This window comes from Phalacrocorax aristotelis, chromosome 1 (assembly GCF_949628215.1).
Source record: "Phalacrocorax aristotelis chromosome 1, bGulAri2.1, whole genome shotgun sequence".
Classification (NCBI taxonomy): Eukaryota; Metazoa; Chordata; class Aves; order Suliformes; family Phalacrocoracidae; genus Phalacrocorax; species Phalacrocorax aristotelis.
In genome coordinates, this window is record NC_134276.1 from 45,271,128 (window position 1) to 45,287,832 (window position 16,705).

Below are 16,705 nucleotides of genomic sequence, written 5' to 3' on the forward strand. Positions count from 1 at the left end.
TACTTCGTCCATGACAATCATGATATACTTCAGCCCCAGAACTAGCAGTTTTACCACTTCTTTACAGAGCAGTTATCACCCTGGTGCCCTTCAACTTCTCAGTTCTGTTTCTGAGAATGTTGTAGCCAGTATGATGACAGGTTGGCACCAAGACTCAGCATCAGTATTTTTGATGTTGTACTATTCAGTACTATTGCTATTCAAATACTTCAGTACTCTTTGGATACTGAGGTAGATTAAGGGGGCACCTTACCTCTTTTCCCAGTGCCAGCTACTAGAAATAAATAATGAAAACTCATAAAATTAACAATTTATTAAAGTCTTTTTTTCAGCATAAAGCTTTACCAACTTACGTTAAACATAAGTGTAAATAGAGTTTCTTCGTTCAGGTGATTTTGCAAGAGTTAAAATGAAATCACAAATATGTGTACATAAGTTAAATACTTATCTTGAAGTTCATGTTGAAGTTTTGTTTTTAATGCCTTTTATAGCTGGCAACTATACAACAATCCCTCAACTTGTTGCAAAAAGATAAAGATTATCTTAATCGCCAGAACATGGAGCTTAGTGTTCGCTGTGCGCATGAAGAAGATCGTCTTGAAAGACTTCAGATTCAGCTAGAGGATGCAAAAAAAGCTAGAGAAGAAATGTATGAAAAATATGTTGCATCCAGGTAAGTTATTGTATGTTCACTTGTATAAGTAGACAAGTTATTTAATTGTTTTCCCTTGTTTCTTGCACAGATCTTGCTTTATTAAAAAAATCTTAACTCGCAGAAAGCTAGTCCATATTTGTGTAACTAGAAATAGAACACTTCTGTTGGGACTTAATGTGTATCAGGATTTTTCATTTTTAAACCTTTTGATATAAGACCATAGCAGTGAAGATGTTAGTATTGAAAGTTTATGGCAACTCTTCTGTTAGGTGTATATAGAAATTTATGGACGTAACTGCAATTAATTACAAAAGGGAGAAAACCTCGTTAAAGTGCATGTGTTACATATATCCCCCCATCCCAAATGATTTTGTTAAAAACAGGAGTGTCTGACAGAGAATCTAAATTATTATTGCAGATTAAAATATATTTAATTTCCACAGATGTTTAAAATGGGACATAGTATGTCTCATATCAGCTATTAGAGCTACCCGTCTTTCATATCTCAAATTTGAATTGGTATAGATATGTGTGTGTATGGGAGGTCAAACAGGAAACACTACACTATTCAGCTGCATGTCTTGCTACATGTGTAACGCTATACTACAAAATTCAAAACCACATTTTGATTTTCCTTATTCAGAATTCAAGGTTATCCAATTCATGTTATTTCCCTATGTCTACATGCCAAAAAATACCATTTCCATGTGTATATATCCCAATTAATTAATAAACATAAAACTTATTTTGATTAGTGGTGTCCTTAAAAACCCACCTGTGGTTTGAATGAATGAGCTTAGAGTATGAAGTAGGTTCAGCTTGTCTTCAGCTGCTTCCTTCTGTTGAGTCATGAGGATGAAACTGCAAACAGCATCTATGAATCTTGTGCCCCGGTATAACTAAGATGAAGTGTGCTAATATGACTCTCCTGTAATGCAACTAAAAGACAAATTGTTATCTAAATGGAAATAGAAGAGCACTCTACTGAAATTATCAGCTATGGGCTTCCAGCCTGTACTGCTTGTCAGAAGTATTTTTAATAGTATTTTTCCTTTCAATGCAGTCACTTAAATTATTTTTTTTTTTCATTTGTTTTACATGTGTATATCTCAGAACTATGTTCACCTGGAACTTCTGCATTTTAAATAATTTTTTAAGACTTTCTTTTAAATGGGGTTTTAAAATATCATGTAGGTCTGAGCAGTCTTCCTCTAGAAATGTGCATGTAAGCACTGACTCTTGCAGCTAGATTTCTATTTCTAGAAAACCACTGTGAAATTCTTATCCTGTAATAGTCATGTAGAGGCACTTTTACAGAGCTGTTTCCATTTGAGGAACCTAGAGAGAGATGTATGTAGCTTGCCTCTACCACAGTTTGGGATACTGTGCAAGCCTGCTTCGCTGTCCTCTGGAATATCAGAGGTCTCTCTCTCTTGCATTTTGTTACCAACTAAAGAGAAATTCTGAGAGTCTTACTTTGCCCTTAGAGATCTTGATACTGTCACTGGGATTCTGTACTGTTACCAAATCTCTCTTGACATTATTGGTATTGGTGAGTTTCTTCATGATGCTAATTTTCGTAAGACAGATATTAACTGTAGTGAACAATGCAGGTATGCCTGCTCTCTAGAGATCATTACTGTCTTTTGCAGGGACAATGTAGCATTGCAGAGAAGACAGTGTATTGTACTGAGCAGCATGTGTAAGACTGCACTGCAGCTTGGGCAGCCTAGGTTGTATTCAAGGATCCGTGCTGGTTAACTTTGAATAAGTCATTTCATATTTCTAAAATTGTAATATAAAATGTAAAAATATTAATGTAAGATTTCTTTTGTAAAATGGGGTAATAGTATCCTTCTGTAAAGTGCTTTAAAACCTGCACATGATCTGCAATATTGCAGAACCTATCCCTTCTTTACATTTTCCTGCACACGTGTACCCACTTTGTGTGCATCTTCTGAGGCTGCATCCCAAAGTGGGGGTTCCTGTCTATTCAGCAGTGTAAATCATCCATCTCTCAGGTCAAATATCTACAGTGTTCGGTTTCTTACAGAGAGCTCTACAGAATCCTGTTTAGTTGTTAGATAAATTAGAGAGGTATAAAAGTAGAGCAGGAGGAAACTGTACCAACAAATGGATATTCTACAGTCCTCAGTGCTACCTGGAGGTGACATCAGTTTGGGTAATAAGCTTCTATTTGCTACCTTTTGAAGGATTTTAAGCTTTTTAATGTTCACATCTGGATCTCTTTTGATTGCTGTAGTTCAGGAATGAAGATGACGCAAAAAAAAAAAAGATGTGAATATTACTTGAAATGAAATTCTTTTGTCCTGCAATCTTCTGATATCTTTGCCTAAAAACTTAAATATGTATTTTAATTAGTTTATATGTCAAATTGACAGGATAAATTCCCAAGTCTTCGGGTTTTTTGACTTCACAAATCTCTATAGCACGGAATCTTTGAAGTTCCTTGTGATGCTTTTCCCCATATGAGGTGCAAACAATACAACAAAGTCTTGTAGTAACATGGCAGTATGTAAGTTAGCAACTTAATCAATCTTTACCCAGTGATGAAGAAACTAGAAAACTTTGGGGAGTGAGGAATTAACTTTTTTTAAGTGGTTGATTAATATAAACGCTCATATAGAGGCTGACAAAGAATTTCTGGAAGAATGTGAAGCATAATATTGTGTGATTAATCAATGTCAAATTACTTTTTTAAGACATGAAAGAGTGTGCAGAAAGCTCTTATTTATTCCTAATTAAATATTATTTATTCCTGATTGATTTTCATTCAGTTTGCATAACAACATAGGCTAATTTGTATTTCAAGCAATTTGGGAGGAAGATGAGTAAGAATTAAAAAGTATAATCAAGAAGCGCTCGGTTGTACTTCTATAGCTGTACCTGAAGTTTTGATATTTTGGGCAGTGCAATTAATTTTAAATTCCCATGTTGTGTATTTGTTTATTTACAGAGACCACTATAAAACAGAATATGAAAAGAGACTGCATGAAGAGTTGGAACAAATAAGGTTGAAAACAAATCAAGAAATTGAGCAATTAAGAAGCACTTCAAAAGAGATGTATGAACGTGAAAACAGGTAGATAAGATGCAGGGAATAACCTAATTAGGGCAAAAATTACCAAGTACTATTTTGTGCTTGGGTCTAATCCTAGTTACCGGCTCCTTGACAGATGGTCAAAATGTGAGAATTTAAGTTCAATTATAAAACTAATGAGAATCTTGTAGAAACTAAAATGAAATTATACTTGTGCAGTAAATATATGGTAGTATATTTATTATTAAATGATGGACATCCAACACTGTCAGTGAAAAGTATTCATGCTGTATGGCCAATCTTGAAACTCTGCCAGGAAACCAGAAGAGAAGGTGTTGATAGTAAAGTAGAAGTAAAGCAGAAAGGATGAGGGAAACCAATATGACTTATGCCTTTCTAAAATAAATCTATTTGAGATTGTTTACAGCATTATGATTCACAAAAGCGTTGATTTCCTGTAAATTATTATAAATTCTCTTTTGAAGAAGGTCTTAGTCCTGCAAAGACCTGCAATATTAAATTTTGTATGTGTGTCGTCTTGTTGAATTCCATGGAGTTACATGCAGAGTTAGGCACATACATAAGCCTTTAGGGATCTAAAGATTTGGACTTTTGGCACTGGATTTCTTTTTTAGTTTGTTTTTTGCCCTGTTTATTCCTTTAAAACGTGAGAAGCGCTTAATAATTCATTATAACTTCATGGTAGATATCCTGAAGTGTCTTGTGAAGAAGGAAATGACTGTAGTAAAAGTTATTTGTGGCATCAGCATCTGTTCCTCTAATAGGTAGTTTTGTTACTGCTCAGAAGACTGAAAAAAGAACATGATTCCCGCTATCTTCCAGTCAGCTGGAAGGTTCTAATTAAAAAAACTACATCACTGTGTGGTTTATTAAGTGTAAGTAAAATATATACACACATATATATCCACACCATTTCCTGTATGCAAATCTATTCTGAATTATGAAGTATGAATTTAAACTTCCACTGTTGGTAGAGATTTGACAAGGGTCTTGTATATCATCGAGAAAGCTACTGAAAGATATGTAATTTGTATCTGGAACCAATTTACAGAAGTTTTGCTTATCATTTTGAAATAATTATTTCTGAAATGTAATTACCTTAGATTTTACTTCATATTTTGCAAGAATGATTTTTAGTGTATTGCCTTTCTATAAAATACAAAAAATTCCGCCATAAAGCAGTGCTTCCCAGTCTGAGGTGCCCCTCAATGGCGAGACAAATGGAACTCCAGATTGTGAGCAAAGCAGTTTGCAGTGAAGTTTTGTGATGTGATGAGATGCTGGTTGTGACTGAAAATAAAGCTAAGATGCTAATTTCATCTTAAGGCTCAAAGCATGGAATGCTAAGCTAATCTAATATTCTTATTCCTTACTGCTTTTGCCAAGCCTGGTGGACCTGATATTTACCCTGAATTTATTGGCACTTATTTTACACTTTGAGTCAGTAGGTCAAGAAGCTGAAATGGGCAGGGGACACCAATAAAAAGGTGGTGTTGATTCTTAATTTATTTGGGATCAGTTTCACCTCTTTGGTTGTAGTGAGCGTTGGATATGTTTGCATTAGCAAGCATGAGTGAATTCACAGAATGTCTGTATGAGGTTTGACTTTGGATTAGCTGTAGTCCTTTCCCATAGATCAAACACAGCTGGTGGTTTTGAGCATGTTAGATGCTCTTACTAAGCACATCTTCTGAGTTGGTTCAATCTGACTGGAATCCAATTTGTGCACTCTAGAGTAGTTTAGGGATGTGAAATGAAGTGCAATAAATAGCAGTTGCTAAGAGGTTTATTTCAAAGCTAATATAGATACCCTTGTGCTGCTTCTTCCCCTTACCTGCCCTCATGCCACCTGTTTGTTTTTTTCCCCCCATATCTGTTCATGAATCTGTAGGTAGTATTTCTGTCCCATTTTAGAAGCATGCTTTCACTTGTATCACAGATGTGCCAGATAGCTGATATCCATATGGCCTGTATGTGCAGCCATAAGACAGGTGCTTTAGAATCATAGAATCATTAAGGTTGGAAAAGACCCTTAAGGTCATTGAGTCCAACCGCTAACCTATCACTGCCAAGTCCACCACTAAACCATATCCTCAAGCACCACATTTACCCTTCTTTTAAATACCTCCAGGGATGGAGACTCAACCACCTCCCTGGGCAGCCTGTTCCAATGTTTGACAACCCTTTCAGTGAAGAAGTTTCTGTTAATGTCCAACCTAAACTTCCCCTGGCACAGCTTGAGGCCATTTCCTCTTGTCCTATTGCTTGTTACCAGGGAGAAGAGACCAACCCTGACCTTGCTACAACCTCCTTTCAGGTAGTTGTAGACAGCAATAAGGTCTTCCCTCAGCCTCTTCTCCAGACTAAACAACCCCAGCTCCCTCAGCTGCTCCTCATAAGACTTGTTCTCTAGACCCTTCATCAACTTCATTGCCCTTTTTTGGACACGCTCCAGCAACTCCATGTCCTTCTTGTAGTGAGGGGCCCAAAACTGAGCACAGTACTCAAGGTGCGGCCTCACCAGTGCCAAGTACAGGGGCACTATCACCTCCCTGTTCCTGCTGGCCACACTATTCCTAATACAAGCCAGGATGCCATTGGCCTTCTTGGCCACCTGGGCACACTGCAGGCTCATGTTCAGGTGGCTGCCAACCAGCACCCCCAGGTCCTTTTACTCTGGGCAGCTCTCCAGCCACTCCTCCCCAAGCCTGTAGCATTGCATGGGGTTGTTGTGACCCAAGTGCAGGACCTGGCATTTAGCCTTGTTGAATCTCATACCGTTGGCTCTGGTAAAATGATCCAGCCTGTCCAGGTCCCTCTGTAGGGCCTTCTTGCCCTCCAGCAGATCGACACTTCCACCCAGCTTGGTGTCATCTGCAAACTTACTGAGGGTGCACTTGATCCCCTCATCCAGATCATCAACGAAGATATCAAACAGAACCAGCCCCAACACTGAGCCCTGGGGAACACCACTCGTGACTGGCCACCAACTGGATTTGACTCCATTCACCACCACTCTCTGGGCTCGGCCGTCCAGCCAGTTTTTAACCCAGTGCAGAGTGCACTTGTCCAAGCTGTGAGCAGCCAGCTTCTCCAGGAGAATGCTGTGGGAGACAGTGTCAAAGGCCTTACTAAAGTCCAAGTAGACAACATTCACAGCCTTCCCCTCATCCACTTAGCGGGTCACCTTATCATAGAAGGAGACCAGGTTAGTGAAGCAGGACCTCCCTTTCATAAACCCATGCTGGCTGAGCCCAATCCCCTGGGTGTCCAGCATGTGCTGCGTAATGGTATTCAAGATGATCTGCTCCATGACCTTTCCCGGCACCGATGTCAAGCTGACAGGCCTGTAGTTCCCTGGATCCTCCTTCCGACCCTTCTTGTAGAGGGTCGTCGCATTTGCTAGTTTCCAGTCATCTGGGACCTCCCTGGTTGACCAGGACTGCTGATAAATGATGGACATTGGCTTGGCAAGCTCCTCTGCCAGCTCCCTCAGTATTCTTAGGTGGATCCCATCCGGCCCCATGGACTTGTGAACATCCAGGTGAAGGAGCAGGTCGGTGACTGCCACCTTTTCAACAACTGGGACTTCAGTCTGCATACTACCTCCATTTCCCAGCACAGGGGCCTGTCAACCCAGAGGATGAAAACTTGGCACTATTGCTAGTGCGTTTCCTAGGTCTGTTGAAAGTATTTCAGCAGAAGTTACATCACATCTGTGATTGTCATTTTGTAGGTTGAGTTAGTACCTCACTTGTAATTTCTGAAATTGCATTTTCAGTTGATTAGCTACTCAGTTAAGCTACTCAGTGATTGACAAAATGAGTCACTGTATGTCTCCTACCATTTAATTTTTATCCTCCTTCTGTTTCTCTGATCTTAAGGATACAACATCACACTCCTACTCTGAGACATAGTATGCTTGATCTTAATGCTGTTAACAAAATTAATTACCATGTTCTTACATTTTGGTATGAGTCAGTTTTAAAGAATCTGCTGTCAAGATCAGTCCCTGAATTTAATCGGTAAATTCTGTAGCCCAGTAAGTAAATTTTTAAATAAAATTTTATTATCTTTTTCTCATAGCCAGGTAACTGCTACATAATTCTGATGTTGATTCTTTGTAAGTAACTATTTCCTATTCATACAAATTACCATTTGTACCATGGATAATATTTCCTTAGTCTAGAAAATAGTCTTTCATCCAAAAATTATATACCTTTAATGTGGCTAAAATGACCTAGGATAACTTTTGCATGGGCTTGGTAATTTTCCATTTACGTCTATATATTGACTTTTTTTCTTTTCTTCAAAATTCACCTGACACTATAATATCACTTTGCTTTAAGTCAAAAAGTTCCTGTGAGGGAGTGGGGAAGAAACAACTTCAGTGGGAAGAGCTTGGTTGCATCTACATTAATAGTTTAGTTTGGATGAAGAACATAGTTTTGAAGTGAAACCCCTTAGTCATTGCTGCTTGCCATGTTTTTGCTTGCCTCACAGTTCGTGCTTGAATTTGCGGTATTGTGCTCACGTTTATAGCACATGAACAGGATTCCTTTCAGATGAAACAAAATCAAAAGGAGTCTCTAAGATCATCTAATATATTCCAGATGCTAATGGGTGTTCAGGTCATAGGAGCAAACCATAACTAGCCTGAAGTAAAATCTTCAAAAATGGTCATAACGTAGGTGTCTGGTCCTCAACAACCACTGTTTGCTCTGCAAATTGGCTGTTACTCTGTTGCACTCAATAATGAAGATACAGTTTATAAGCATTATCTAAGCAGTACTTCCTCTTAGTACAGTTTATTGCAATGGTATGTTACAGGCAGACTACAGATAAACAGACTATTAATACCTATATAATTTTTATTACAAATGCTATACATATTATTCTTTGTATACTATTCTCATTTGTCAGTGAAATAAGAATGAGATAGTTTGCAAGTCTTGACTGATTCTTTGTTAAAAAAATGGAAGGAGTATAGATGGATTGCAAAAAATGTATTTTTGTTATTTTATGGTTCTGTGCAGATCAGAAATGGTGCCAGCAATAGAAGCCAGAAGGAGACACTGATAATATGCAATAACCTATATATTGGACTAACTAGCCAATTAGTTGTATGTGGAAGTAGGATTTCTATGCCTAGCTAATCTCTTCCTGCTCTATCATAAAAGCAGTGAATCATCTCAGCTAGGAGGATAGCATTCCCCTAGTTATTAGTGAAGAACCAAGCAAAATTATCGGAATTTGTGTATTTCCTACCAAAAAAGTAATTTACAGTTCTAGTATATTAGAATTATTATAATATTTCTACATATCAGTAGGTGGTTTGATCCTTGTTTTTAGAATTTCAGAACTGGAAACTTTGCTGGTGTATATGAAAGTAATCTGAAGTAAACCCTCTGTAATGAATTGGCATATAGATAGACAGAACCCTCTGTCAATGAGAACTGAAAAAGGTTATATTGAAGTTAAGAGCAGTTAGTAGTAATTCATGAAGCAAAACAGTCTTTTTTCCTACCAGAATCTTAACAGAATAACTTGTTTCCTTCAGAAATTTGAGAGAAGCAAGAGATAATGCTGTTGCTGAAAAAGAAAGAGCAGTTATTGCTGAAAAGGATGCTTTAAGAAAATATGATCAACTCTTGCAACAGTAAGTATATTTTAAAATGCATATAAAAAGAATCTAAAGGTATAACTATATTAATACCTAAGGAGTTTTAGGAAGGAGGAATGACTGCTTTAGCTTTCTGCTTATAAAGAATAAATTGAATTACAAACATTTTGTTTAAATGAAGTTACAGATTTAATTCTAGTAGTAAATTTTTTTCCATTACCAGTGCAGTAACAGTATGAAAGTTTGATTCTTCTCCTTTGCAATCCTGTAAAGACAAGCACACATAATTATGCATTTCATAGCAAGAATGTGGATTTCATACTGTACAGTAGCAGTGGTCACACTGTTGGATTTTTTCGTTAGTTGAAAGTAGAAAATTATCTTGTGTGATTACTTCAATTAGTAGTTTTCATAAAGTGTGGATAGAGAGCAGTAGTCTTGAACAGTTATGCTTGTTACGTGCTTCTTTACTTATTGCTGTCTTCTTAGGCTTTCATATTCCATGTATAAAATATAGCATCTGTACAAATGTACAATTCTATTCATATGGAGAAAGAAACTATGACTGATTTTCTGTCTGTTTACAAGCAGTCTTACTATCCTGCTCTGTAGCACCTTGTCTTCACTTTTTGTAAATTCAGAACATTTGCTATGGTAAATTACGAGGTAATTTAAAACTATGGACAGTAATCAAAGCTGCTCTGAGTAAGTCTGTCCTGTGACCTTAATTTTGGACTTGATCAATTGTTTAATCCACATCTTTTTTCTAAAATGAAAAGGTCAGTTAATTAACCAACTGTGCCACCTAGTCATCCACTCAAAGAAAGTACTTGATGTGAACTGTTTTTACTGGATTTGTTTTTAATTAAAAGTAGTAATCTGTTAAAATGTTGTTAGCTTCAGCATAGGCCCAAAATAAAGTTTTCAATTTGTATGTATAACTCCTAAATGGCTATATTACTGAAGAAATAGCATTGCCCCAGCATAGCCACAAAGGACTAGAAAAAATGTCAGTGCTAACTAGTGGTGTGAAACAGTAGGGGTAATTATAGAGTAAATGAGATGGGTCAGAGGACTTGATATTCACACTGAGTTTCAGGGGTTTGACTTCAGGTAAATTCTAGTTCGGGCTGAATGGGTCTAAGGGTGCTGAATGCCTTTTAGTTGTGCGTAGTAGGTGTTCTTGGATTCTCAGAAAGGAATTCAGTTAGCAAACTCCGAGACAATGGCTCCACAATGCAAATTAAGGTGTGGAAATCAAAGCTGGTAAAGTGGGGACAACCAGGAAACTTGGTTCAAAACTGATCTCCCGAGTCAAAATAAAATGCTAATGTGAGCCATCTATGTGTTTCTTTCTGATGAGACTCCTGCCTTTTGCTGTGGTAAGACTTACTATGATGTGGGGAGTTCATAGTTGACTAGAAGCTCTCTGGAAAGTAGGTGTGGCGTATGGTAATTTGAGGATGCACACTTCCTTGTTTTTAATGAAAATTATCACCTATATAATTCTCACAGTATTTATTTTTAAACTTAAGAACCATAGAGAAAATACTTCTCTATTCTGCTGTGTTGCCACTCATATAATGTGTCCGTTTTTTCATATTGTTGCTTTTCTGAGGAGGGAAGTTCCCTTGCAATCAGAAACATAGGAAGAAGATTTTTAAAATGCAAGCTTTAGAGGGGGGAAAAGGAAGTTAGTAACATGTCATTTGTTGTCATCTTGTTTGATACACTTATACTTCTGTCCTGTAGCTTTTTCTAGTGATAAACTCTCCAATTAAGTAAAACTCCTTTCTTCAATTTGAATCAGTTGATTAATACTGGGTTTTGGAATTCAAAGTAGATCATTCCTCAGAAGATGGTGCTTTTCAGAGAAAAAGGTTTGCTTCAGAAAGTGGAAACCCCATACTTCCCTTCTTTAAAATGTAGGTGTCTCTCTTTAAACCTACCTCCCTTCTAACCACAGTACATGTGTCAAGACAGTGACTTTTCCACATTCTAAATCATCTACCTAAATGAACTTCAAAATAACAAACTGGCATGAAGGAGATGGAATAAATGCCTTAACTTAAAAAAAACCAAATTCTGAATTTACTGTGGACTGACATGTGGCAGTTCTGTGGAACAAAGAAATTTTCCAATACCACCAGAACCCCCTAAGATAGAAAAGGAATGCCTGTGCTGTCCAATTCCATATTCAAGTGACTATAACAGCTAGTTCTACTTTAGTGAAAACAAGGTTGTGCACCGTAGTTACCACTGGTATCATAATCTGTATAAACAAACATGTTTGAAAGTTTCAGAAGTATATGGAATGTTGACTGGCCTGAACAGTGGTTAAGTAAAGCCCCTGGCAAATCTTGTGATCAGAAGTGTAACTAATACCCAATTTTCTAGTCAAGTGCAGTTATTTTCATTTTTCTTACTGATGTTTGTGATAGCTTTTTGTAAACAGCTGTTTACAAATGCCAAGAAAATACCAAAGTGATAATATTCATAAAGGAGTTATATTGAGAAAGAATCCCCTGATTCAACCTCAGAATAGATCACTATGATGTCAAGATGTAAGTTTTGTTTCTCTCTTTGCTATTATACAGCTGTCAATTCTGTGTGACAATCCACGTTTCATTTACCTGTGACAATGATAAAAAAACTTAACTGATATGATATTTTAGATTAAACTGTGGTCAATGCCACAGATGTTCTAAAAAAAATTATGACCAAATGGAAACATTTTCACTTTGTTTTAAACTGCTGGTAATGTGACTAAGACTTTTTTCTAATTTTAAAGCTATATTACCTCAACTGAAAGTGCCTTGGGGTTGAATGAAGAGAGCAATTCTATAACAGCTACATCATCTACTACATAGTAAAGTGTAGATACTAAATATGTTCCAACTTTTCCTTCTCTTGAATGTTCCTGGTGTGTTGCTTTCAAACTACTGACTCTTAATCTGTCATTCACTTCTCTTTGACAAAAAAATCCAACCCAACAAAACAACAACAACAACAAAACAGCACCGAGAAGAGAACAAATGCATCCTGGTTCTCTGTCATTTTTTTCCTACTGGTTAAATTTTCTAGTTTCATATAAGGTGCAACATCAAACTGAAATGGTTCCTTTGTTCAAAGTGGACTCTAATATGGGGTGAACTCATACAAGAGCACTTAACCTCAAGGGATGCCTACAAGAGCCATCTCTTGCCTTTGATTGTTCACTTCCTTTGAACCTTAAGGAGTATAATGTCTTTTTCCAGGACTGTACAGCTCAGCTCTATCAGTGGAAGCTGTTTGAAAACCCCTGTGTGTGAACACAAGGGAAATCCATAGACGGTGTTCTATTTACAAAAATCTTATTTTTCTTCGTGACAAAAAAAATTTGTACTCTGTTCCAGTTGATTGCTGCTCACATGATGTACTCAAGGTGGTTTTTCTTTTCCTGTCTTTGTACTGATAAAATGAGAACTGTGGAAAAATGAAGAGAAACAAAATAGGTAGTCAGTAAACAGAAAAAGAATATTCAAGAAAATTGTGTTATGGCAATACTATTCCTTCAACTTCACAGTGGGCACTATTTATAAAAAACTCAGTTTTGTAAAAACTAATGGGAGGTTTAAATTCCTGCCTCTGTCTATGAGGTAGTAAGATATTTTTAAGTATGTACTTTTTTTTTCTTATTTGAATATGCATAGGTGATGAAAAGGCATTTTTAAGGAAGGTTTTTATAGTTGGGTTGAGTAAAGTCAGAATGATGGCTACAAAAACAGAGTTTTAGATTTGCTCTACTAAGATTTCAAAGGATTTTGGATTATTGTTTAAACATTTCTGGACTGATGTGTACAGCTCGGCTATTTAAAAGTGATTAGATTTGTAATGGACAATCTGCTACAAGTAAAAATACATATAGGAGTATTTTTAGTGCTTCTATTTAGAAATGCCTTTCTTAAATAAAAAGCAGGAGAGAATAAAAGCCATTGACATTTCTTGATAGCAATTGTCTATGCTTCATAGGTTAAAAAAGTATGCAAAAATTTCTCTGTATGTTTGTGTGTGCCTATTTAATGCTTTTCTTTCCGGTCAGCTGCAAGCCATGTATACATTTTGGAGACTTCTTTTAGTCTATCCATTAATCTTTATAATTTCAATTTTTTTTAGCCCTGTTTTTTTGTTCTTTGTAATAGTGGTACTTTTTAGAATTCATTTGGAGGTGAGAATAATGCTATCTGTTTTTAGTCATCTGCATTAAACTTTGTAGGTGATGGAGAGAGGTGATCAATCCTGTTCATAAAATGGGTGTTTAAATTAGATGATATTAAGATCCCTATATCTTCTTATTAATTGCAGACAAGCATAGAGGCCTATCTTAGATGAGAAGATAATTGAATAAATTTACTGAATAAATAAATGTTCTACTTTGATTTAGAATCTCTGCTGAGTATGCAGGAATCTCACTATTAGATTAGCATTTATTACATTATACATTCATTGTTAATAGAAACATTAAAATTAATTATTTGCTCCTTCTATCAACATGTTTTTATAATCCGGATGTTGCTGACTGGAATGACAGGATTCTGATCTTAAAATGATTAAGTCAATGCATTTGTGTGCTGGACTTATTGCTAATATTTAAATAAGGGCCTATTATCTCTTCAAGAGTATTTGTGTAAAATGAGGACTTAAATATGAATTAAAACAAAGATCCGTGCTGAAAACTTCTGGCCAAAATATTTCTTTGCCAAAGCTGTCATAATCCTGCATTAAAAACTACTGTCACAGCCTCTTACTGCCTATACGTGGCTGCCATTTTTGTATATGAAGCGCTCTGTAATCCCTTGAATTGAAGAGCTATGCAGGTCTTGAAAATGACTGCCACTTTAAATCTTCAGTTTCAAAGTACAAGGTGCAGCTAAAAGAGTAAAATACTATGAATGTCATGGTAATTGCTGAAAGACACATTCTTGAATGTTCAGAATCAATGCAAAGAAGGTGATGAAAGAACCAAGATTGATAGTATCATGAAGCAGAGAAAAAGTCCATTTCCCAGGTGACTGGATCTAGTTTGTTACTGGGCTGTGGAAGAAGCACTGAAATCCATAACAAAAACAATTCTATGCATCCTGTATTTCTACTGAAATGACTAGAGAGTCTCCTACTCTTTTTCCGTTTTCTTCTGAGAATGTGTTTATGTGGAGTTTGCATCTCAATGGGTGATCCTAAGCTGCATTTTAATAAACAGAATAAAAACTAATTAACTGATGAGTGGTAGTGTTAGGAAGACTGCACACTTGCTAGGGCATGTCTGGTTGTCTTTGGTTGTTCACTAATAGGGATCTCAAAATTTTACATTCTTAGCTAAGATAGTGTTCTTCCAGAATGAATGGGTTAAGCCCTGTAACCAGTCACTTCATAACTGTTACTGTCTTGATGTTGTAGAATTATCAATGTCAGTGTTCACAGGAATGATGTTAGGCTGATGGCTGACCTTTCTGAGCTTCATTACATCTGGAATGCAGGCTTTGAAGTTTGTTCTCTTACTGTGCAAGGAATGTTGAATGATTATATTTATAGCTCTAGAAATCTTTTTATTTCAGTTCCTCTTGCCCCAGCTCCTAAAAAATAATTCTGACAAAATATTATTAGCCTCTGAAGGATGCTTTGGGAAGGTTGTAATATGAACATATCCTCATATCATAAAGATTTTCCTTAAGCCTTGATGTTCTTGTTCTACCTGTTCATTTCCTGCTAACCAAAATGCCTTAATCTTAAAACGTTAAGATTATTAAAGGCAAAATGTTAAAATTCTTTGATGGCTATTAATGCTGAGTACCTGAGGAACTATTTACTCTTTTAAGTCCTTAGTCTTTTTGTTAGCCTTGAAAGGTTGAAAACGTATCAGTGACCTTTGAGAACAACTTTGAAAGCAGTTATAAATTCCTTCAAAGAGGCATTATATAAGGGGGCTGCTGCTTAGACTTCATATATTTCTTGAACTATAGGGTTGAATCTTCCACTGCAGTCCATGATTTTGCTATGACTGTTAGCATCCCTCATTTATATACGTATTTTTGTGATTTCTATGCACAGCTGCTCATTAATGATGAGCACTGACAGGGTGAGCAAATAGGGGTTCTTTGGAACTCATTATCGAATGATGTTTCAGGTGCTAAAAGTTTATTATGGGTTCAGAAGGAGGCTGAAGAAGCTCAGATATAAATTTGAGCATTACTTAACAAGTAGAAACCACATTCAATTCATTAAATCCTTGTGCTAGAAATAATTGAACGCTAGTGGCAGAGGATTAGGGATAAACACAATCTAGGCAGAAGTTTTTCTAGCTCTTCTCAAAACATACACTGTTGGCTACAGTTGGAGACAGGATTATCAGGCTTCATGGGCCTTTCATCTGATACGCTGCAGCTATTCTACGTACAGCTGTTCCATGTAGAACAGAAGCTATGATACACTGGGAAGCTTTACTGCGTGTGCTTTGTGCCCCTTTGAAAAGTCTAGGCTGGATGTAATGACAAGATATAAATTAAATAATTTATCTGAAGAGGAAGTTAATGTGATTTTATTTTTTTTAAGACTGCTACATAGATCAGGTTATTATGCAAATAATATTCCTTTCTGAAATGTTTCTAACCGTCTGAGCTTGAAGGATTAAATTTGTGGTAAAGGCCCTAGCAGCATTAGGTAGCCCAAAACATTAAAACTTCAATGGCAAGTGAGAAAAGGACCTGGAAATTCCCAAGTACATGGGTTTTAGAACACAGAAGAAAAACAAGTAACAAATAACATAGCTGTAAATATGTGCAGTGATTGTTAGTTGCATATGTCTGCCAGAACAGTGTATTATAATGCCTATTTGAAAGCTAAATTCTTCAAAGCAGTGATATTGTACTTCTGTATGGTTGTACAAAAATGTTTATGTTCAAATGATGGCTGTTTATGTATTATGATATTTCAGCCTAATAAAACCATTAAAGTTTTCTTTTAATAGAAATTATCTTCTGGAATTACATTCTGAATCTGTGGTTACATTCTGGTTACCCTCTAGAAAACGATGTGATGCTATACTCATATCTGTACAACTAACTGTTGAAGAACAGTCTGTTCAAATAGGTGTTTATGTGGTTTGAGAAGGAAGTTACAACTTTGTAATCATATGGACTTTATAGTAAACTCATGGGAAACTGAAATGTTAGTCATGAAGACTAACGTTTATGAGAGCAAGCTTTGGGCTGAGTTTTGACCAGCGCTTGTCTTCTGCAGAATCACATTCAAAGCGTTGAGAAAATGTTAGGTGTAACTGGAAGCCTCACTCTACTGCTCTTAGCCTGGT

At 36.4% G+C, this 16,705-nt stretch overlaps 1 protein-coding gene across 3 annotated transcripts in view; it reads left to right on the forward strand.

Annotated features, from left to right (window-relative positions):
• The window catches only part of PIBF1 (progesterone immunomodulatory binding factor 1), a 125,109-nt gene that overhangs the window by 27,206 nt on the left and 81,198 nt on the right, over positions 1–16,705 (forward strand). For all 3 annotated transcript variants that reach the window (XR_012659753.1, XM_075088231.1, XM_075088223.1), the window contains exons 8-10: positions 492–673; positions 3,633–3,758; positions 9,298–9,396. Coding sequence is in view for 2 of the 3 variants with exons in the window: in XM_075088231.1 (XP_074944332.1) it covers positions 492–673; positions 3,633–3,758; positions 9,298–9,396 (407 nt within the window). In the remaining variant the exon portion in view is untranslated. The remainder of the gene's footprint in view (positions 1–491; positions 674–3,632; positions 3,759–9,297; positions 9,397–16,705) is intronic.